At 44.1% G+C, this 23,211-nt stretch overlaps 2 protein-coding genes across 2 annotated transcripts in view; one reads left to right on the forward strand and one right to left on the reverse strand.

Moving 5' to 3' along the window:
* Positions 1–972: 972 nt before the first annotated feature.
* Positions 973–6,485, forward strand: LOC118964456 (uncharacterized). Its single transcript, XM_090212332.1, has 2 exons — positions 973–1,092; positions 1,508–6,485. Exon 2 carries the CDS (start codon positions 3,860–3,862, stop codon positions 5,696–5,698), a length of 1,839 nt encoding a protein of 612 aa, XP_090068458.1. The 5' UTR covers positions 973–1,092; positions 1,508–3,859; the 3' UTR covers positions 5,699–6,485.
* A 4,120-nt stretch (positions 6,486–10,605) lies between these two features.
* LOC110511826 (large neutral amino acids transporter small subunit 1) overlaps positions 10,606–23,211 on the reverse strand; it is a 37,525-nt gene continuing 24,919 nt past the window's right edge. Inside the window, exons 5-10 of the mRNA XM_021592581.3 lie at positions 19,342–19,465; positions 19,024–19,127; positions 18,634–18,730; positions 18,258–18,407; positions 13,228–13,405; positions 10,606–13,116 (exon numbers count right to left, since the gene is read on the reverse strand). Of these exons, the coding sequence (XP_021448256.3) occupies positions 13,061–13,116; positions 13,228–13,405; positions 18,258–18,407; positions 18,634–18,730; positions 19,024–19,127; positions 19,342–19,465 (709 nt within the window). The 3' untranslated portion in view covers positions 10,606–13,060. The remainder of the gene's footprint in view (positions 13,117–13,227; positions 13,406–18,257; positions 18,408–18,633; positions 18,731–19,023; positions 19,128–19,341; positions 19,466–23,211) is intronic.

Genomic DNA, 23,211 nt, shown 5'->3' on the forward strand with positions numbered 1-23,211 from the left:
GGCTGGAACGGAGCAAATGGAATGGTATTTGATATTCCACCTATTCTACCACAGCCATTACCATCAGCCTGTCCTCCCCATTTAAGGTGTCACCAACCTACTGGGAATGAATTTGCATTGGATTTTTAATAGCCAAGTAATAGGTCATTTTTATATTTTCATAATGAATAGGCTGGCAAATTACCTTAAGCTACACAATATCTCACCACTGTGCTTTTCCATCTCCTCTCTCTTTCATTCCTTTCTCAAGAGTGCAGAGAGAGGGGCTGACAACAGTTTAAGGAAATATGTTTTGCTGTGAAAACATCTTACTATCGATGTCGCCGAACAGATTTAATTTGGTTTCCCAAATTAAGCACTGGGTAGCTGCAGGAACAGGATTGTAGAGCCCCTGGTATACAGAGTTGGTCGGAATATCACCTGTCGCGCATCAAAAGGCTGCATAGTCCTCATGCAATGGTTGATGCTTGGAGTGAAATAGGCTAGGTGTTCTTATAAGCCCAGACATTTCTATATGCAATCCCATATGAAAGCAGCTACTATATTTCATTTTCAACTTTTAAAGAAAACCGGAGTAGCCTACCCAGCACATTGAAAAACGAACTCCATTCACTATTTGAATGTATGCAGATTATGTATTTTTGCCCCTTTTCCTGCCCATTTGATAATCAGGCATTCTAAATCTAAACCATTTAAAAAAAAAAATTTACAAGGTAAATTGACTGAGAACACATTCTCTCTAACAGCAATGATCTGGGGAATAGTTACAGGGGAGGGGAGAGGAGATGAATGAGCCAATTGTATTAGGTGGCAATAATGGTATGAAGGCAAGATTGGGAATTTTGCCAGGTGTGCTGCCATCCTGTTAGAAGGTAACAGATTATTTTATTACAATGGTTCAATTGGATTTTCATTGTGTACAATGGTGTTATTTGCCCCCTAGTGGATGTTTCTGGTACTTAGAAAGACAACGCAAACAGGAAGTAGAGAATTTGTTCTGCACGCATAGAAGCAGCTACAAACAACGCTACGGTGCAGGTCTTTCAATGTAGTTATTTCTTGTCACGCTTCAGCCTTGTAAAATATTTGTTTGTAAGTTCAATTCAAGCATTTAGCTAATGATTATAATCTTGTTATTGATAGAGTTGCTTACATGTCAATGTTGGTTGCATTTACTCACAAATTGCAATGCTTTTCATGTATGTCGTTAGCAGTATTACTTTGCTCGTGCGTCATGCAAACTAATTGTAAAATATACAATACTGTAGTTTTGTTACTGTTCCTAGTGTAATATGCTTTGTTATTCTACATAAATGGTTGTACATTATTAGAGTAATGAAAGGAGCCAATTACCATATGAGTAACAATTAGCTATATGGTTTGGCATCATGCCAGATGCATGGTACCTTAGCGCGTGCTTTGTATTTATGCAACTTCAAATGTATAATGTACAGCTACTGTCGGTGTGAATTGAATACTAAACTATATTCTTTTCTGTATTTTGCAGTTTCACAACATAAACGTTTTCAATATATTCATTCAAGAAAAGTCACGCCTTGGGAGTTTTATTGAAGACTTAGTTGTTAGCTATCTGTCTAGTTTTGCATGGGAACGCAACTCAAGGGCAGAATAGTGAAAAAACATCATCACAGCGGGCTCAAGCACAAGAATAACTGCACACGGTGGTTATGTTTCTACATTCATCAGCCAACAAAGCCTCTTATCCTAGGGAAGACCAGCAGTCTACGATGCAACAACCAGAGTCAGGTGTTCAACAGAGAGAGATGGAAGAGCCTCTTCAGCACATTGGGACCAAGTCTCAATCTACAAGATCAAGGTTGTCAAAACAGTCAAGCAGATCCTCAACGGCGAGTTTTGCAGCCGTCAAAGCACGCGCCAAGGCGGACGCAGCACGCGCACAAGTCTCTTATGCTGAGAAGGAAGCTTCTGTGATGAAACAAAAGGCAGAAATAGAGGCCAGCTTGATGAAACAAAAGGCAGAAATAGAGGCCAGCTTGTTGAAGCAAAAAGCTGACCTCGAGGCAAGTTTAAATGTTCTCCAAGTTGAGAGAGCAGCTGCTGCTGCGTTGGCTGAAGCTGCAGCCTTTGAAGAAGCTGTAGAAGCAGAACGCAGAGAGCTTCGCAAAGAACTAGACACAGGGACACAGCCCTTAAGTCCAGTCCAACGTACATGTGAGTATATGCAACAACATGCTAGGCCCTACTTTGCTGAACTTCCATTTGAAGTGCAGAAACAAGAGCTTAGTGTTGACCCAGCTACATGCCACAATCTAGAAAGTAGCAAACAATGGAGCATAAGCAGAGACTCTCCGTTCAAAAGGAATGAACAGCAGCATGGTGGAAATGGAAAACAAGCCCACTTCCAGTCACACACACAAAACTTCCCCGAGTCACAAGTGGCACCAGACCTCATCAAGTACCTCCTACGCCGTGAGATGGTGAGTTCCGGACTCCTGAAGTTTGATGATCGCCCTGAAAATTATGGTCGCATCCTTTCTCAATGCGACCAGAGACTTGAATTTATCAGCCGGGAAAGAGTTAGATCTAATTACCAAGTGGCTAGGGGCAGAGTCATCTGAGCAAGCAAACATAATTAGATCTGTCCATATTTTCAACGCAACAGCAGGACTTAACATGGTCTGGCAACGACTAGAAGAGTGCTATGGTACACCCGAAGTGATCGAGAATGCACTGTTGAAGAAAATTGATGATTTTCCAAAACTGGCTAACAAAGACAATCACAAACTAAGAGAACTAGGTGACATTCTTCTTGAACTGGAGTGTGCTAAAGTAGAAGGGTACCTTCCAGGCCTCGCTTATCTGGACACATCTCGGGGGGTAAACCCTATTGTAGAGAAACTTCCATTCAGTTTACAAGAAAAATGGATAGCACAGGGATCCAAATATAAGGAGGACTATCGGGTAGCATTCCCACCATTCTCGTTCTTCTCGAGATTCATCAGGAACCAGGCGAAAATTAGAAATGACCCCAGCTTCACCCTCTACACCTCAACTAACCAGGTGCCCATGAAAAGTGAGAAACCTGCCAGGTACAGCAGCAAGACACCTGTGACTGTATACAAGACAGATGTGTCATCTGAGGCCTCAGACCACCAAACCAAACCCAGTAAGACAAAGGTTGAAAACCCTGACCATCACTGTCCAATACATAACAAGCCTCATCCCCTTAAAAAGTGTCGTGGGTTTAGATACAAAACTCTAGATGAGCGCAAATCATATCTCAAAGACAATGGCATTTGTTTCCGATGTTGTGGGTCAAGTCAACACAGAGCTAAAGACTGTAAGGTTTCAATCAAGTGCTCTGAGTGCGACAGCGACAGGCATCTTGCTGCTCTGCATCCAGGCCCAGCCCCTTCATATACAGACACCGCTACAGCAGAGAAAGAGCATGGTGGGGAGCAAGGTGACGATGCTCTTCTATCTGTCACCTCAAAGTGTACAGAGATCTGTGGTGAGGCAGTCAATCCAAGATCATGTTCAAAAATATGCCTAGTCAAAGCTTATCCGGCTGGGAAAAGAGAGAAAGCTGTCAAAATGTATGTAGTGCTTGATGAACAGAGTAACAAATCTCTGGCTAAGACAGAGTTTTTCAGTCTCTTCAACATCAATGACAACTCTGCTCCATACACCATGAAGACGTGTTCTGGGGTAACAGAGACTTCGGGCAGGAGAGCCGTCAACTTCATGGTGGAGTCTATAGATGGACACATGCAGCTCACTCTCCCTACTCTGATAGAGTGTGATATGATGCCAGACGATAGGATGGAGATTCCCTCCCCCCGACATTGCGTATCATCATCCCCATCTGCAACCAGTTATGGACAAAATTCCAACAGTGGACCCAGACGCTCCCATCCTCCTGCTCTTAGGACGAGACATCTTAAGGGTACACAAGGTACGAGAGCAAATCAATGGGCCCCACGACACTCCTTATGCACAGCGACTCGACCTCGGGTGGGTCATCGTGGGTGAGGTCTGTCTGGGAACGGCTCACCGACCAGCCAATGTTAACGTGTTCAGGACAAACATACTTCAAAATGGTCGCACATCCTATCTGAGCCTTTGCCCTGACATCATCCAGGTAAAAGAGAACTACAACAGCGTAGCTCAGAAACACATCTCTCCCTCTACAGTGCACTCGAGAGATCCAATCACAACTGTGAACACAGACAGCCTGGGATGTTCCGTGTTTGACAAAACACAAGACGATGATAAACCAGCACCATCAGTGGAGGACAAAGCCTTCTTGGACATTATGGACAAACAGGTTTTCCAGGATGATGGAAACAACTGGGTGGCTCCACTACCCTTTCGCCCCACTAGACGTCGCCTCCCTAATAACAGGGAGCAGGCCATGAACCGTCTCACATCACTTCGCAGGACTTTAGACAAAAAGCCTGACATGAAGCGTCATTTTATTGACTTCATGCAAAAGATGCTGGATAACGACCAAGCCGAACTTTCACAGCCACTAGAGGGAGACAAAGAACGTTGGTATCTGCCCATATTTGGTGTTTACCATCCACAAAAGCCTGAACAAATACGAGTAGTATTTGACTCCAGTGCTAAGTGTCAAGGAGTGTCACTTAACGATGTTCTGCTCAGTGGTCCAGACTTAAACAACACACTCTTGGGTGTCCTAATGCGTTTCCGCAGGGATTGCATTGCACTAACAGCAGATGTGCAACAAATGTTTTACTGTTTTGGTGTACGTGAGGATCACAGAGATTACTTAAGGTTTCTCTGGTATGAAGACAACAACCCAGATAGAAACATAACCGAGTACAGGATGAAAGTGCATGTATTTGGGAACAGCCCTTCACCAGCCGTAGCCATCTACTGCATGAGACGAGCAGCGCTACAGGGTGAGAAGGGGTCAGAACCCAAGCAATATGTAGTGAGGAACTTCTACGTTGATGATGGTCTGACATCAGTAGCTACTACAGAAGAAGCTATCAACATTCTAAGAAAAACACAAGCAATGTTGGCGGAGTCCAACATGAAACTACACAAGATTGCATCCAATAGCAAAACAGTTATGGAAGCCTTCCCTATGGAGGTTCGTGCCAAAGACTTAAAAGATCTGGACCTAGGAGTGGATCCTCTTCCCTTTCCACGGAGTCTGGGACTTGGAAACCTGGAAACAGACAGCTTCTCATTCCAGGTGTCCCACAATGAGAAGCCTTTTACGCGGAGAGGCATCCTGTCCACAGTGAATAGTCTTTATGACCCCCTTGGGTTCGTGGCTCCAATAACAATGCAAGGTAAAGTCTTAATCAGAGAACTCTCTTCTGATCAGAGTGAGTGGAATGCCCCTCTTCCCACAGAAAAAGAAGAGAAATGGAAAAAGTGGAAGCAAGTCCAGTGTCTCGCTGACACCTTTTGGAAAAGGTGGAGACAGGAGTACCTGACAACGCTGCAGAGACGCAGAAAATGGACAGCAGAAAAGCCAAATGTAAAAGTGGGAGATGTTGTCTTATTGAAAGACAGTCAGGCACACAGAAATGACTGGCCAGTCGGGCTTGTGGTAAAAACCTTTCCCAGTACTGACAAAAAGGTTAGGAAAGTAGAACTAAAAATTGTCAAGCAAGGAGCTGCTAAAGTGTTTCTGAGACCAATCTCAGAGATTGTTGTTCTTCTTTCTGAAGCATCCTAGAGACAAAAGATAAAAATAGAAAGGGCATTATTTGTTTCTTGATCTGTTTTATTTCATAGTGGCACAATTTCATTATACCAGGCGGGGAGTGTGCTGCCATCCTGTTAGAAGGTAACAGATTATTTTATTACAATGGTTCAATTGGATTTTCATTGTGTGCAATGGTGTTATTTGCCCCCTAGTGGATGTTTCTGGTACTTAGAAAGACAACGCAAACAGGAAGTAGAGAATTTGTTCTGCACGCATAGAAGCAGCTACAAACAACGCTACGGTGCAGGTCTTTCAATGTAGTTATTTCTTGTCACGCTTCAGCCTTGTAAAATATTTGTTTGTAAGTTCAATTCAAGCATTTAGCTAATGATTATAATCTTGTTATTGATAGAGTTGCTTACATGTCAATGTTGGTTGCATTTACTCACAAATTGCAATGCTTTTCATGTATGTCGTTAGCAGTATTACTTTGCTCGTGCGTCATGCAAACTAATTGTAAAATATACAATACTGTAGTTTTGTTACTGTTCCTAGTGTAATATGCTTTGTTATTCTACATAAATGGTTGTACATTATTAGAGTAATGAAAGGAGCCAATTACCATATGAGTAACAATTAGCTATATGGTTTGGCATCATGCCAGATGCATGGTACCTTAGCGCGTGCTTTGTATTTATGCAACTTCAAATGTATAATGTACAGCTACTGTCGGTGTGAATTGAATACTAAACTATATTCTTTTCTGTATTTTGCAGTTTCACAACATAAACGTTTTCAATATATTCATTCAAGAAAAGTCACGCCTTGGGAGTTTTATTGAAGACTTAGTTGTTAGCTATCTGTCTAGTTTTGCATGGGAACGCAACTCAAGGGCAGAATACCAGGACACCAGTGTTAACACCCCTACTCTTACAATAAGTTCCATGGGATCTTTAGTGACCACAGAGAGTCAGGACAGCCATTTAATGCCCCATCCGAAAGACAGCACCCTACACAGGGCAATGTCCCCAATCAATGCCCTGGGGCATTGGGATATTTTTTTTAGACCAGAGGAAAGGGTGCCTCCTATTGGCCCTCCAACACTACTTCAACAGCATCTGGTCTCCCATCTAGGGACTGACCAGGACCAACCCTGCTTAGCTTCAGAAGCAGGCCAGCAGTGGGATGTAGGGTGGTATACTGCTGGCAAACGGTAGGGCATGCTGCTAGTAAAGACAAGATTAAATTGAGAATCGTCTGATGGGTGAAAATATGATCAGTTGATGAAAGAACAGAGTGTGCAGCCTGAGGCAAGGAACAGAGCTTTTTTTGTTTTGCAATTTTTCCAATCATCAATATCGTATAGTTGCATCATGCAGCCCATATATGTTTTGATTTCTAAGATATTCTAAGGTTTGTATCATTCACAACTAAAGTTGACAAATAACTCTAAATCTAGCATATAGAACCTGTTTGAAATGGTCACTTTAATGCTCAACATAGCACAATCGCTACTGAATGGAAAAAATATCCTTTCTATTAAATTTAGGTGTAATGTTCGTCGTCTTCCTCTGATGAGGAGTAAGATAGATCGGACCAATTTGTAGCGTGGTAAGTGTCCATAATTTAATAAGAAAAACTGAACACTACAAAATACAAAATAACAACGTGAAACAAACGAAACAGTCCCGTGTGGCTCAAACACAAACACAGAAATTAAACACCCACAACTCTAAAGTGAAACCAGGCTACCTAAGTATGATTCTCAATCAGGGTTAACGATTGACTGCTGCCTCTGATTGATAACCATACTAGGCCGAACACAGAAATCCCGGCGTTTGGCGGTCGACGTCACTGGCTTTCTAGACACCACCGATCCATGTTTAATTTTCATTTTGTTTTGTCTTAATCATACACACCTGATTTCCATTCCATTGATCATGTTCCTTATTTAACCCTCTGATTTCCCTCTCTGTTTTGTGCGTTATTGTTTGTCATGTTGGTTCTCGTTGTTTGTGCTATGGATTATTGTGTTTGTTCCTTGTTGGAATCGTACCTATTTTGGAGTAAATTTTGGAATCATTACTCAGAACTGTGTTCTGCGCCTGACTCTGCATTTTTGCTGACGACACAACGGTGGTAGGCCTGATCACCGATGATGATGAGACAGCCTATAGGGAGGGGGTCAGAGACCTCGCCGTGTGGTGCCAGGACAACAACCTCTCCCTCAACGTGAGCAAGACAAAGTAAATGATCGTGGACTACAGGAAAACGAGGGACAAACACGCCCAGATTCACATCAACGGGGCTGTAGTGGAGCGGGTCGAGAGTTTCAAGTTCCTTGGTGTCCACATCACCAACAAACTATCATGGTCCAAACACACCAAGAAAGTTGTAAAGAGAGACTGAAAATATTTGGCACGGGTCCCCAGATCCTCAAAAAGTTCTACAGCTGCACCATCGGGAGCATCCAGAACAGTTGCATCACCGCCTGGTATGGCAACTGCTCGGCATCCGACCCGTAAGGCGCTACACAGGGTAGTACATCAAGGTGCCAAGCTTCCTGCCATCAAGGACCTATATACTAGATGGTGTAAGAGGAAGGCCCCAAAAAATGTAAACGACTCCAGTCACCAAAGTCATAGACTGTTCTCTCTGCTACTGCATGGCAAGTGGTACTGGGGCACCAAGTCTAGGTCCAAAAGGCTCCTTAAAGCTTTGACCCCCAAGCCAAAAGACTGCTGAACAATTAATCACATGGCTACCCAGACTATTTGCATTGACACCCATCCCCCTTGTTTTTACACTGCTGCTACTCGCTGTTTATCTATGCATAGTCACTTTACCCTTACCTACATGTACAAATTACTTCGAATAACCTGTACCCCACACAGACTCGGTACTGGTACCCCCTGTATATAGCCTCATTGTTATTTTGTGCTACTTTTCATTTGATTTTTTTATTTAGTTTGTTTAGTAAATATTTTCTTAACTCTATTTTCTTAAAACTGCATTGTTGGTTGAGGACTTGTATGTACAGTGGGGCAAAAAAGTATTTAGTCAGCCACCAATTGTGCAAGTTCTCCCACTTAAAGGTGAGAGAGGCCTGTAATTTTCATCATAGGTACACTTCAACTATGACAGACAAAATGAGAAAAAAAATTCCAGAAAATCACATTGTAGGATTTTTAATTTATTTGCAAATTATGGTGGAAAAAAAGTATTTGGTCAATAACAAAAGTTTATCTCCATACTTTGTTATATACCCTTTGTTGGCAATGACAGAGGTCAAACGTTTTCTGTAAGTCTTCACAAGGCTTTCACACACTGTTGCTGGTATTTTGGCCCATTCCGACGTGCAGATCTCCTCTAGAGCAGTGATGTTTTGGGGCTGTTGCTGGGCAACACGGACTTTCAACTCCCTCCAAAGATTTTCTATGGGGTTGAGATCTGGAGAATGGCTAGGCCACTCCAGGACCTTGAAATGCTTCTTACGAAGCCACTCCTTCGTTGCCCGGGCGGTGTGTTTGGGAACATTGTCATGCTGAAAGACCCAGCCACGTTTCATCTTCAATGCCCTTGCTGATGGAAGGAGGTTTTCACTCAAAATCTCACGATACATGGCCCCATTTATTCTTTCCTTTACATGGATCAGTCGTCCTGGTCCCTTTGCAGAAAAACAGCCCCAAAGCATGATGTTTCCACCCCCATGCTTCACAGTAGGTATGGTGTTCTTTGGATGCAACTCAGCATTCTTTGTCTTCCAAACACGACGAGTTGAGTTTTTACCAAAATGTGACAAAATATGACATTCTCCCAATCTTCTTCTGGATCATCCAAATGCTCTCTAGCAAACGTCAGATGGGCCTGGACATGTACTGGCTTAAGCAGGGGGACACGTCTGGCACTGCAGGATTTGAGTCCCTGGCGGCGTAGTGTGTTATTGATGGTAGGCTTTGTTACTTTGGTCCCAGCTCTCTGCAGGTCATTCACTAGGTCCCCCCGTGTAGTTCTGGGATTTTTGCTCACCGTTCTTGTGATTATTTTGACCCCACGGGGTGAGATCTTGCGTGGAGCCCCAGATCGAGGGAGATTATCAGTGGTCTTGTATGTCTTCCATTTCCTAATAATTGCTCCCACAGTTGATTTCTTCAAACCAAGCTGCTTAGCTATTGCAGATTCAGTCTTCCCAGCCTGGTGCAGGTCTACAATTTTGTTTCTGGTGTCCTTTGACAGCTCTTTGGTCTTGGCCATAGTGGAGTTTGGAGTGTGACTGTTTGAGGTTGTGGACAGGTGTCTTTTATACTGATAACAAGTTCAAACAGGTGCCATTAATACAGGTAATGAGTGGAGGACAGAGGAGCCTCTTAAAGAAGAAGTTACTGGTCTGTGAGAGCCAGAAATCTTGCTTGTTTGTAGGTGACCAAATACTTATTTTCCACCATAATTTGCAAATAAATTCATTAAAAATCCTACAATGTGATTTTCTGGAGAAAAAAAAATCTCATTTTGTCTGTCATAGTTGAAGTGGACCTATGATGAAAATTACAGGCCTCTCTCATCTTTTTAAGTGGGAGAACTTGCACAATTGGTGGCTGACTAAGTACGTTTTTGCCCCACTGTAAGTGTTTCACCTGTTGTATTTGGCGCATGTGACAAATACAATTTTAAATATGATTTTAATCAATGCTGTTTCCATGTCACTTTAACAAAAAACTGCAATGTGACGACAATGAATCAACGTTTTTTACCCAACTTTAAACTTAAATCCAATGACATGGTTTATATTTTTGTTGATTTGAAGTTGAAGTCACGTTAGTTGACAACTCTACAAAACTAGATGTTGAATGGATGTTTGTGCCCAGTGGGTTTGTCCAGACAAGTAGTCAATATGAAGCACGTCCTGTAGTGTATTTAAAAATCAGTTACAAAGAGGATTGCATTGAAACATATTTTATTAACATGATAAGAACACAGGATAAAGGAGACCAAAAATTTGACAATACATGTATGGAAAAAAATATTTATTCATAAAGCACTTTAACAAATGCCCTGTAAAAAAATGTGGGGACTAACAGATCCTACAATAAATAAATAAAACCTTCTACAGTGCTATTTAAATTAGTTAACATCTTCTGATGGCTGGAGTGTTAGCAAGACATTCTGCTGTTCTACATACAATGACACATCCTCCAGGAAACCAATGGTAAGTCAGACTCATGAGCTATATGGTTACCACAGTGACCACGTGGTCTATAGCACAACACATGTCATTGGCTTTACAAAGCTTTACTGTGTCACAATGTGGAGGAACACATTCAAATAAACAGGTCTGGACAAGCTTCTGCAGGATGATTTTTGTTAATATAGTACGCTTGAAATTTTCTTTTTCAGCAAAAAAATAACAATGAATTAATAATCTTGTCAACCATCCACCTCCAGTCCTGTGTCTCCCCTGTCCCACCCTCTGAGGCATCTGTATCCAAAGACTGTGGTTTTAACCTTTGCTCTGCTATGCCCTGCCCGCCTACCCACCTTTTGACGGGGAAACCACACATCTCCAACAACCATGGTCCATACCTCATTAAACCTTTACCGCACAAATCTCATCATCACACTTAAATGTAGAAATCATTTTATGAAGTTGATAGTTGCTGACAGTAGTGACAACGTACAGTAGACACATGCAAGCAGAAACAGACACACTAAAACAATGAAATCATCTTTACAGCTGTGACCCTATTCTAAGACATGCACACACCCACAATAGCCCATTCTAACCCAAAATTCTGAGGTTATTAGCCAGCCTTGTCACAGGTAAAAAGTAGTCACTGTGACAGTGTTCCTATTGGGGGCCTTGGTTACAACCTGTCCTGTTTTAAAACTCTTCGACATAACAGTAGTTAATAGCAACAATACCCATGTGCATCTGATGATACCCACAAGATCATTGTGATCTAAGAACAAATTAAATCCTTGCTCGTAATGTATGTAGTCTGGATTGAGCTCAAGCAGGCAACTATTATGTTCACAAGTTTGTATTACATCAACATTAAAAAAAACATGATGTTATATTTGTAAGATTTACAACCAGCTATATTATATTCCTGTGATACTGTAGGTCCACTGAGGTAAGACATGGTACAGTCGGAAGGCTACTGGTGATTTAATGACAAATCTACAGACAAGCAAAAGGGTCTCTGTAATTTGTATACTCGGAATAGTTGTAAAAATAACTATAATTATAATAATTATGTCCCATGCATGGTCTATTTGTGAACCAGTAATCTCTCGGGAAACTAAGACATCCTTGGATATACAAAAAATTTAATTGACAGCATTAAAAAAAAGCTCCACTGCATCTACCTCATGAAAGTAGAAATTCATATCTACAAAGATTTTAAAAATAACGGCCAAAGCAGGGATTTACAACATGGTGCACAGGGTGCAGTGAGCCAGTCTGATCTGCCGTAGATGGGGAGGGGTGCTATCATATAAGAATTATAACACTTACGCTCCAACCACTGTTACACGTCCATTTCCCTCAGTTTTCAGCTTCTCAGGGGTCAGATGAGTTCAAGTGTGTCTGTAGTCAGGGAACTGAATAGCCTTGGCTTTATCAGAGGCACTAGTATAATCAAATTGATATTTCGCTATCCTTTACAGATACATTGAACCTTTCCCCAAAAAAAGCTGAAAACAAAAGCATACAGAAAAACAAACACCCAGACTACAACACATAATGTCTGCGTTCAACAGCCTGTAAGCTGCTGAAATAGAAGCCATGGCAACAAACAGACACGATGCCCTTCTGGGAAGCAGTTGACTCACTAACTGGGTAATGGCAGAACAACTGTGAAACAGTGAGTCAGTGAATCTGAACAACAATTCTAGCTTTGGCCTACCAGGAATTAGCACCAAGCCAGGCCACACATCACAATTGACTGAAAGCACAGATTGCAACTATATGAACACAGGGATGCCAAACCTTCAGTGAAAGAATAGTTTGAACGAGAGGAAATTTTTCTGTAAACAGAAGTTACATAATCCTCATAAATACAACACTTGTGAGCCGTGGTTCGGTACAAAGACATTCAAGATCAACAAAATCTTGAAGACTGAAACAACGTTTGCAGTGAAAACCTGTCTGAAGGTATCCCAACAGTTACAGTATGTGCAGGGTGGAGGGGGGCCGTGCTGGGCACAGCAGTCTAGCAGCATGGCTCTCCTGCACTAGAACACTAGGAGATCAGAAGGAATGATTAGACCTAAAAAACATTGATGGGGGCTGAGTGAGGGTGTAGACTGGGAGCAGGTGCCTCCAGGGGTGAGGGGGTAGATAAGTGGTCACTGGGGTTGTATGTCGAGGGGCTTCGTCGCTTTAGCTCCTCTTCAGGATTCCTGTGGTACCACCCCAATCAGCTTCTGGCAAAGCGCTGTGGAAGAGACTGGAGAGAGAAACACACCGTAAGTCACAATCACTGTATAATCAGAAACAGACTACAATCATGCAGATAGGTCCAGAGAGAGCATTGAAGCAATTCATAACGGAAACTTACAGATAAACTGAAGGAGCCATTTGGGCTTGTTTTGCCACCAAACGCCAATGTAGTAGACTGGCACTCCAGTGGCAATGATGCCAAAGCCAATGGCACACTCCACAGGTGTTTTCCAGATGGACACCACGATGAGGAACATACAAGCCAGGACAAAGCTGATAGGCAGCAGGATATTCACCTGGGGGAAACATTTAAATGTGACACTGAATAAATAAACCAGGACAGACAAACACACTGACACTACCGTTAACAAAACACACAGAGAATGACTGGATTCAAACTAAACCCATCCTGAGGGAATTAAAATAGGAAAATATTGTGAAATTGTATGACAGTAATTCACAAAGCATCTTCATCTACTAAATAGAATATTTAAAATATAATATTTTAAAAGTAGAAGATAATACATAGCAAATGGGCCTCTCTCATCAGTCTTACTGAGGTAAATGCTTAAGGTTAAAACTCTGAGGAGGGTTAGATGTGAAATGCTGAGTGGAGAGGGAAGGGGAGTGTTTGTGCACTTTCGTCAAGCTCTGATCAGAACACTGACTCACATCCAGCTGAATCTGGACCATCGGACCAATAACTGACATTTTCAGAGGCTGCCAAATGCAGTCTGATGTTGATCCACACTAACTAAATGAGTACCAGCAAGCGGGTATACGAGATCGAGATATTCAAAAGGCAGAGATGTTGAAGAACCCCTCCAGCCCCTCCTTTATTGTGGCACAGAGCCACTGTAAGGTCATCTATCCCAAACCCAGTCCCAACACAAACACACAGGACAGATTTATCTGTGATAGATAGAGATCTGAACTGTGCAGCGCTGGCCTCTTTCACTTCACTGCCTCTCTCGGCCACTCCCCTCATTAACACATCGCCATGTCAACCAGACAGATGGGTTCAGGCCATTATAGGTCCATTTTGGGGGCAGGCAGAGGACCCACAGTCACACAAAGGGTCTCTGTGTGTCCCAACAGTCCTAGGGCGACTGTCTCAGTGCACATGCTGCTCTACCTTCTATAGCCAGCAGCTCATGCCAATGGCAGGTCACACTGCGGTCTACGCCGCCAAGTAACCAGTTCAAGCTCCTTCTTTTCTTTCTTCTTCTTCTACCGTCCTCCCCCTCTCTCTCTCTGGGCTCTATTGGGCGACGATGACATGGATATCGATTAAGGCAGCCCCCCGCACTGCTCTGATTCGGAGGGGTTGGGTTAAATGCGGAAGACACATTTTGGTTGAATGAATTCAGATGTGCAACTGACTAGGCATCCCCCTTCCCTTGCAATGGTAAATCTTACTGTTGGCAGTAGCGCTGTAGGTTTTGATGAATAAACAAGTTGTGGGTGTGTCGACGCTTGGCCACTCACTGGCCAATCGGAATGAGTGTGAGTTTGTGTCACAACCCGCCTCGTGGGAAGTGACAAAGAGCTCTTATAGGACCAGGGAACAAATAATGTAATAATAATCAATAGTTTTGCTCTTTATTTAACCACCTTACATATAAAACCTTATTTGTTCATCAAACATTGTGAATAACTCACCACAAGTTAACGAGAAGGGTGTGCTTGAAAGGATGCACATAACTCTGCAATGTTGGGTTGTATTGGTGAGAGTCTCAGTCTTTTTCCACACACAGTCTGTGCCTGTATTTAGTTGTCATGCTATTGAAGGCCGATAATCCACTCTCACATAGCTACGTGGTTGCAAAGGGCATCAGTGTCTTAACAGCACGATTTGCCAAGGCAGGATACTCGGAGCGCAGCCCAATCCAGAAATCTGGCAGAGGCTCTCTTGTTCAGATATCGGTAAGGGGACTGGAGGCAGGGCATGAAAGGGATAACAAATTAATTTGTTTGTGTCATCCGTTTTGGGAAGTACCTGCGTAATTGCCCACCCAACTCACACAGGTGCTTCGCTGTATCACATTTGACATTGTCCGTAAGCTTGAGTTCATTTCCCCACAAGACCTGTGTTGTCCTTGTTAATGCAGACTTCTTAATCACAGCCTCAATTTTGTCCCGCACATTGAATATAATTGCGGAGAGTCCCTGTCATCCTAGACTCAGATCATTCAGGTGAGAAAAAACATCACCCAGACAGGTCAGTTGTGTGAGAAACCTGTCATCATGCAATCAGGCAGACAAGTGAAAATGATGGTCAGTAAAGAAAACTTGAAGCTCGTGTCTCAATTTTAAAAAAAACTTGTAAATAATTTGCCCCTTGATAACCACCACACTTCGGTATGTTGTAAAAGTGTTACATGGTCACTGCCTATATCATTGCATGCTTTAACACATTTAGCCATTTTCACTGTAGTGTCCAAAATGTCTTTCAAGCTGTCAGGCATTCCCCGGGCAGCAAGAGCCTCTCGGTGGATGCTGCAGTGTACCCAAGTGGCGTTGGGAGCAACTGCTTGCACGCACATTACCACTCCACTATGTCTCCCTGTCATGGCTTTTGCGCCATCAGTACAGATACCAACACATCTCAAAGTCCATTTGATGTCACAAAGCTGTCCAGTACTTTAAAAATATCCTCTCCTGTTGTCTGGGTTTCCAGTGGTTTGCAGAAGAGGATGTCTTCCTTAATTGACCCCCATAAATGTACGGACATATACCAGGAGCTGAGCCAGGACCTTCACGTCTGTTGACTCATCCAGCTGTAATGCAGAGAACTCACTGGCTTGTATGCGAAGCAGTAATTGTTTCAAAACATCTGCCATGTCACTGATGCATTGTGAAACAGTGTTGTTTGATGAAGTCATTGTCTGTAAATTTTTTGTGCCTTTCCCCCGAGCATTGTCCCAGCCATATCCGCGGCAGCAGGAAGAATAAAGTCCTACACAATAGCATGGGGCTTGCCTGTCCTAGCCACTTGTTAGCTCACCATATAAGAAGCTTCTAGACCCTTTTTATTAATGGTATCTGTTGCTTTTATACGTCTTACTACTCGAAAGTCGTCTTAATTCTGGCTTATTTTTCAAATTGGCATATTTCAAAATGTCTGCACAAGAGTGAAGGATTCATCGAGTTGTCAGATAGTATTTTTGCACATATAATACACTGTGGCTGAGGAAAGGCACTACTCCCAATATAAGTGAACCCCAAATCAATGTAGTTCATCATATTTGCACCTCTTCGATGGTACAACGTCCCTGTCTGTTGTTCGGTGGTTTCCCGGGTAAGGGGGCAGTAGCTCTTCGGCTGCATCAGATTCACAACTGTCAGTGTCAATGGTAGCTGGGTTATCAACAAATGTAGAATTACTGATGCTTGCATTGGATGTGCTTGTGGAAGCAGAACAATTGTGTCGTCGACAGGTGCAGTAGAGCTGGTATGTGTCGCTATGGACGAGGCCTTACTTTTTTGAACCATTAATCTACTTTCGAGCAAACGGAATGGGCAGCAGCTACGTTTTGCTACATTCGGACCGTTACTGGAATTCCCGCGAGAGAGTAACGGTTAATGTGATTGGATGTTAATTATTTGACTAGGTTACCTGTATTTGACATTGGGTTGTTATTTCGCTGAACACTAGATGGTTTCATTTTATTTTGGATAGTGAAACGAGGCTATTAAGGCGAGAAAAAAACCTCACCCAAATGTATAGCCCCGTTGGAAAATATAAATGTGATTTTTTTTTTATTTGGCGTACCCCCGAAGGCATTGTGTGTATATAGGGACTAGACCTACTTAAATGGCAGACATGGACAGGCAAAACGTAGTCAATAATCAGATTAAATTCACTAGTCTATTGATAAGATATGAATAATTCTATTCAAATGAAAAAACGGTTTTAAATAAGCTATGTCTAAAAACAGTTAGAGGCACCATAATTGCTCGCCGTGGGATACAGGGGCAACTTAGAGATAAGGTAAGGCAATTTCAAAGAAGCTGGATAAAGATTCAGCACAAAGTTACCATATTTGCACTTCTCCAGAAATAGCAGACGAAATTGCATTGTATTCGAGCCAAGTACATACTCACCAAAAACCCATGGACGGTGAATCTTTCTAATAAATTAGTTTAAATAAAATTTTAAAAATGTAAACCAACAACAATATTTTGAAATAGGATCGGGTCAGATGCATGATATCACAAATCGCTTATCTCGTTCCATGGCACTGTGCACACAAAGGTGTAAATGTCTTTGCGCATATCATTCGCACATCTATACAAAATACTAGGCTCCTGTCAATTGTACCGTTGCCTATGTTCAAGGCAGATAAAAAAAAATCAAATTGCAATTGATATGGCATTATAGGAAGATTGAATAATTTGAAGGAGCGGGCGTGTCTTTGGTAATCGAACGAGTGGCGCGCTTTGAAAATGAGGTTGGATAGCCTACTCAAACAAGAAAAATGAAGTACGCAGGTATGTGAATTATGAATAATAAAAACACGAGGAAAAAAATATAATAAATATATATTTCAAAGCACTCTCAGTAGACCATTTAAAAGCCCTTTATTCATAGGCTACCTGGTTAATGGCCAGTATTAAAAGACACACCTATGCGATGCTGCTAAACCAGCCTTGATTAAGGGGAGGGTAGGCATTCTTGTTTTTTAATCATATTAAACAAAATGACAGGAAACCAACAGTTTTTTATGTGTCTAAATACAAGATTCACTGGCACAAAACGCACATCTCTCTTCCATGGGCACTGTGTGTCATGTCTGGATAGGCCTCTGTTCCGCTCTCACCATCCATGCCATTATCAACTGAGTTACCGTTAAGACCTGCATTTTGTGGGTCTTAAAACTTCCAATTAGTGCTGCTTGAAATTGTCACTTTTGCACGTGTTTTTAAGGACATATTTCAAATATTGCCACCCCTCCCACCTCAGCGCAAGTGAGCCGATGTTAGACAAGTAAACTGCTGAACCTGGCATTTGGAGTGGAAAATTACCGTGTGACAGTTTCTACATGACTAAATTAAAAATGAACGTGCATCAGCCGCAAACAAAGAGCTCTCTCTCTGGTGCCTGATCAGTTGAAAACAGGTTCAAGACATTACACATATTCTCACCTTAATTGGTCGTTCCAGCTCAGGTTTCTTGTAGCGCAGCCACATCATGCCGATTATCGCCATGGCAATACAGAGCCAGTTGAAGAAACTGAAGAAGTTGATGACAGAGAAGATGTCGTTGGAGAAGGCGTACAGCAGCGTCATGAGGCACTGTGAGGGAAGTATGAGAGAGAGATGTGAACGTAGCACACAGCAGTGACTATTGTAGACAGGCATGAAAAATTGCTAATAATAAGCATAATACTGAGCCTCAATCCTCAGGCTCAATGTTTGACTACAAGTTCCAATATTATATTTTACTTTGCATATTGAATGATGAGAGCCCTCGATGGTGGGGCAGTTTTGAGAAGCACCTGGTCAGAGAGAGGTTACGTACTGTGAAGATGAGTGACGGCAGAGGGGTCAGCAGGTCGGGGTGGATCATGGACAGCAGACTGGGGAGGTGGCCTTCTCTTGAGCCCACAAAGAACAACCTGACAAAGAGAACAGGGGTTATAGTATTTATACATACACACAAACCAAAAGAGCATACTTGTATATAGCTTTGGATTTTGTGTGTGAATTAATAAGTGTAAGTCAGAGGACTATGGTGGGAAGAGCTATAGGAGGACGGGCTCATCGTAATGTCTGGAATAGAGTCAAACATGGCTTTATATGTTTTATACCATTCCATTATTTCCATTCCAGACATTACACTGAGCCCATCCTCCTATAGCTCCTCCCACCAGACTCCACTGGTGTAAGTGTGTGTGTGTTTGTGAGATACCTGGATGATGTAAAGAGAGAGCCATTAACAGAGCCGAAACAGGACAGTCCCACAAACACAGGGATGATCCAAGCCATGGGGCCCAGGTGGTAGTTTCCAAAGTCCTGAAGGACAGAAAAACAAACAATATCAGCAAACAAATTCTGTCTACCTGTCACTGGGCTGTGTGTACTAAGACATACAGTGATGTACGTAACCTGATATTGAGTGTGTACCAGTGGAGAGACAGTTCTGTACTGTATGTACAGGCTAATCTCAACACCATAAATCTGTCACGAGAGACTAGTACAGGCTGGTTCAGTATGGGGGAGAACTTACCACCGCCACAGCCTCAGAGCTCAGCATCTCTTCTGGACTCAGAGTGGTGAAGTAGGCCAGGTTAGTCAGTACGTACACCACAGTGACGATGGGCAAGGAGATGATGATAGCACGAGGCAGGTTCCTATGGGTGTGGGGGGGGGGGAGCAGTGAGTTATAGAGTTTAACACGCCACCTCTGACATAATACTTCCTTTGTTTACCTACGTCGGAAGAAAATCTGAGGTAATTATAACTTTGAAACGGACTGACACTGTCATGTACTGTCATGTTGTGTCTTGTTTCTGTCCTTTCCCTTCACCCTGTCTCCCTCTGCTGGTCGTTGTTAGGTTACCTTTTCTCCCCCTCTTTCCCCCAGCTGTGCCTTGTCTCCTCCTAACTACCTCGTCACCCCTTTTCCCACCTGTTCCCTTTTTCCCTCTGATTAGTCCTCTATATCTCTCTCTGTTTCTGCTCCTGTCTTTGTCGGATTCTTGTTTGTGTTGTTCATGCCTGAACCAGACTATCGTCATGTTTGCTGCAACCTTGTCCTGTCCTGTCGGAACCTGCCGGTCCATCTGAGCCTACGTTTTGTTTTGTTATTAAAGAAGCTCTGTTTACGTTAATTCGCTTTTGGGTCCTCATTCACGCACCGTAACAGAAGAATCCGACCAAGAATGGACCCAGCGACTTCAGATCCTCTCCACTCAGCCGTCGAGATCCAGGGAGCGATGCTAGGCAGACACAAGCAGGAATTGTCTGCTGCTCGACATGCCGTTGAGACCCTGGCCACCCAAGTCTCCAACCTCACAGAACAGGTTCACCATCTCCGCCTCGATCCACCGGCCACTTCCAGGGCTTTCGAATCTCCGGAGCCCAGAATCAATAACCCGCCGTGTTACTCTGGGGAGCGCACTGAATGCCGCTCGTTCCTCACCCAGTGTGATATTGTGTTTTCTCTCCAGCCCAACACTTACTCCAGGAGCACTGCTCGTGTCGCCTACGTCATATCTCTCCTTACTGGACGGGCTCGTGAGTGGGGCACGGCAATCTGGGAGGCAAGGGCTGAGTGTACTAACCAGTATCAGGACTTTAAGGAGGAGATGATACGGGTTTTTGATCGATCTGTTTTTGGGGAGGAGGCTTCCAGGGCCCTGTCTTCCCTATGTCAGGGTAATCGATCCATAACAGACTACTCTATTGAGTTTCGCACTCTTGCTGCCTCCAGTGGCTGGAACGAGCCGGCTTTGCTCGCTCGTTTTCTGGAGGGTCTCCGCGCAGAGGTAAAGGATGAGATTCTCTCCCGGGAGGTTCCTTCCAGCGTGGATTCCTTGATTGAACTCGCTATTCGCATTGAGCGACGGGTTGATCTTCGTCACCGAGCTCGTGGAAAGGAGCTCGCGTTCTCCGTTGCCCCCCTCTCCGCATCACTACCATCTTCCTCTGCCGGCTCGGGTGCTGAGCCTATGCAGCTGGGAGGTATCCGCATCTCGACTAAGGAGAGGGAACGGAGAATCACCAACCGCCTCTGTCTCTATTGCGGTTCTGCTGGTCATTTTGTCACTTCATGTCCAGTAAAAGCCAGAGCTCATCAGTAAGCGGAGGGCTACTGGTGAGCGCTACTACTCCTGTCTCTCCTTCAAGATCCTGCACTACCTTGTCGGTCCATCTACGCTGGACCGGTTCGTCAGCTTCCTGCAGTGCCTTAATAGACTCTGGGGCGGAGGGCTGTTTTATGGACGAGACCTGGGCTCGGGAACATGACATTCCTCTCAGACAGTTAAGGGAGTCCACGGCCTTGTTCGCCCTGGATGGTAGTCCTCTCCCCAGGATTCAGCGTGAGACGCTGCCTTTAACCCTCACTGTTTCTGGTAATCATAGCGAAACCATTTCTTTTTTAATTTTTCGTTCACCTTTTACACCTGTTGTTTTGGGCCATCCCTGGCTAGTTTGTCATAATCCTTCCATTAATTGGTCTAGTAATTCTATCCTCTCCTGGAACGTCTCTTGTCATGTGAAATGTTTAATGTCTGCTATCCCTCCTGTTTCCTCTGTCTCTTCTTCACAGGAGGAGCCTGGTGATTTGACAGGAGTGCCGGAGGAATATCACGATCTGCGCACGGTGTTCAGTCGGTCCAGGGCCACCTCTCTTCCTCCACACCGGTCGTATGATTGTAGTATTGATATCCTTCCGGGAACCACTCCCCCCCGGGGTAGACTTTACTCTCTGTCGGCTCCCGAACGTAAGGCTCTCGAAGATTATTTGTCTGTAGCTCTTGCCGCCGGTACCATAGTCCCCTCCTCCTCTCCCGCCGGAGCGGGGTTTTTTTTTGTTAAGAAGAAGGACGGGTCCCTGCGCCCCTGCATAGATTATCGAGGGCTGAATGACATAACAGTGAAGAATCGTTATCCGCTTCCTCTTATGTCTTCAGCCTTCGAGATCCTGCAGGGAGCCAGGTTTTTCACTAAGTTGGACCTTCGTAACGCTTACCATCTCGTGCGCATCAGGGAGGGGGACGAGTGGAAGACGGCGTTTAACACTCCGTTAGGGCACTTTGAATACCGGGTTCTTCCTTTCGGCCTCGCTAACGCTCCAGCTGTCTTTCAGGCATTAGTCAATGATGTCCTGAGAGACATGCTGAACATCTTTGTTTTCGTTTACCTTGACGATATCCTGATTTTTTCACCGTCACTCCAGATTCATGTTCAGCACGTTCGACGTGTCCTCCAGCGCCTTTTAGAGAATTGTCTTTTTGTGAAGGCTGAGAAGTGCTCTTTTCATGCCTCCTCCGTCACATTTCTCGGTTCTGTTATTTCCGCTGAAGGCATTAAGATGGATCCCGCTAAGGTCCAAGCTGTCATTGATTGGCCCGTCCCTAAGTCACGCGTCGAGTTGCAGCGCTTTCTCGGCTTCGCGAACTTCTATCGTCGTTTCATCCGTAATTTCGGTCAGGTGGCAGCCCCTCTCACAGCCCTTACTTCTGTCAAGACGTGCTTTAAGTGGTCCGTTTCCGCCCAGGGAGCTTTTGATCTCCTCAAGAATCGTTTTACATCCGCACCTATCCTTGTTACACCTGACGTCTCTAGACAGTTCATTGTCGAGGTTGACGCGTCAGAGGTGGGCGTGGGAGCCATTCTTTCTCAGCGCTCCTTCTCTGACGACAAGGTCCACCCTTGCGCGTATTTTTCTCATCGCCTGTCGCCGTCGGAACGTAACTATGATGTGGGAAACCGCGAACTGCTCGCCATCCGCTTAGCCCTAGGCGAATGGCGACAGTGGTTGGAGGGGGCGACCGTTCCTTTTGTCGTTTGGACTGACCATAGGAACCTTGAGTACATCCGTTCTGCCAAACGACTTAATGCGCGTCAGGCGCGCTGGGCGCTGTTTTTCGCTCGTTTCGAGTTCGTGATTTCTTATCGTCCGGGCTCTAAGAACACCAAGCCTGATGCTTTATCTCGTCTCTTCAGTTCTTCAGTAGCCTCCACTGACCCCGAGGGGATTCTCCCTGAGGGGCGTGTTGTCGGGTTGACTGTCTGGGGAATTGAGAGGCAGGTAAAGCAAGCACTCACTCAAACTCCGTCGCCGCGCGCTTGTCCCAGGAACCTTCTTTTCGTTCCCGTTCCTACTCGTCTGGCCGTTCTTCAGTGGGCTCACTCTGCCAAGTTAGCCGGCCACCCTGGCGTTCGGGGTACGCTTGCTTCCATTCGCCAGCGCTTTTGGTGGCCCACCCGGGAGCATGACACGCGTCGCTTCGTGGCTGCTTGTTCGGTCTGCGCGCAGACTAAGTCCGGTAACTCTCCTCCTGCCGGCCGTCTCAGGCCGCTTCCCATTCCCTCTCGACCGTGGTCTCACATCGCCTTAGATTTTGTCACCGGACTGCCTTCGTCAGCG

The sequence above is a fragment of the Oncorhynchus mykiss genome, chromosome 1 (assembly GCF_057628025.1).
Source record: "Oncorhynchus mykiss isolate SJ-2025 chromosome 1, ASM5762802v1, whole genome shotgun sequence".
NCBI lineage: Eukaryota > Metazoa > Chordata > Actinopteri > Salmoniformes > Salmonidae > Oncorhynchus > Oncorhynchus mykiss.

Coding starts and splice junctions, on each gene's coding strand:
- LOC118964456 (XM_090212332.1), top strand. CDS start 3,860: ATGGACAAAATTCCAACAGTGGACCCAGACGCTCCCATCCTCCTGCTC.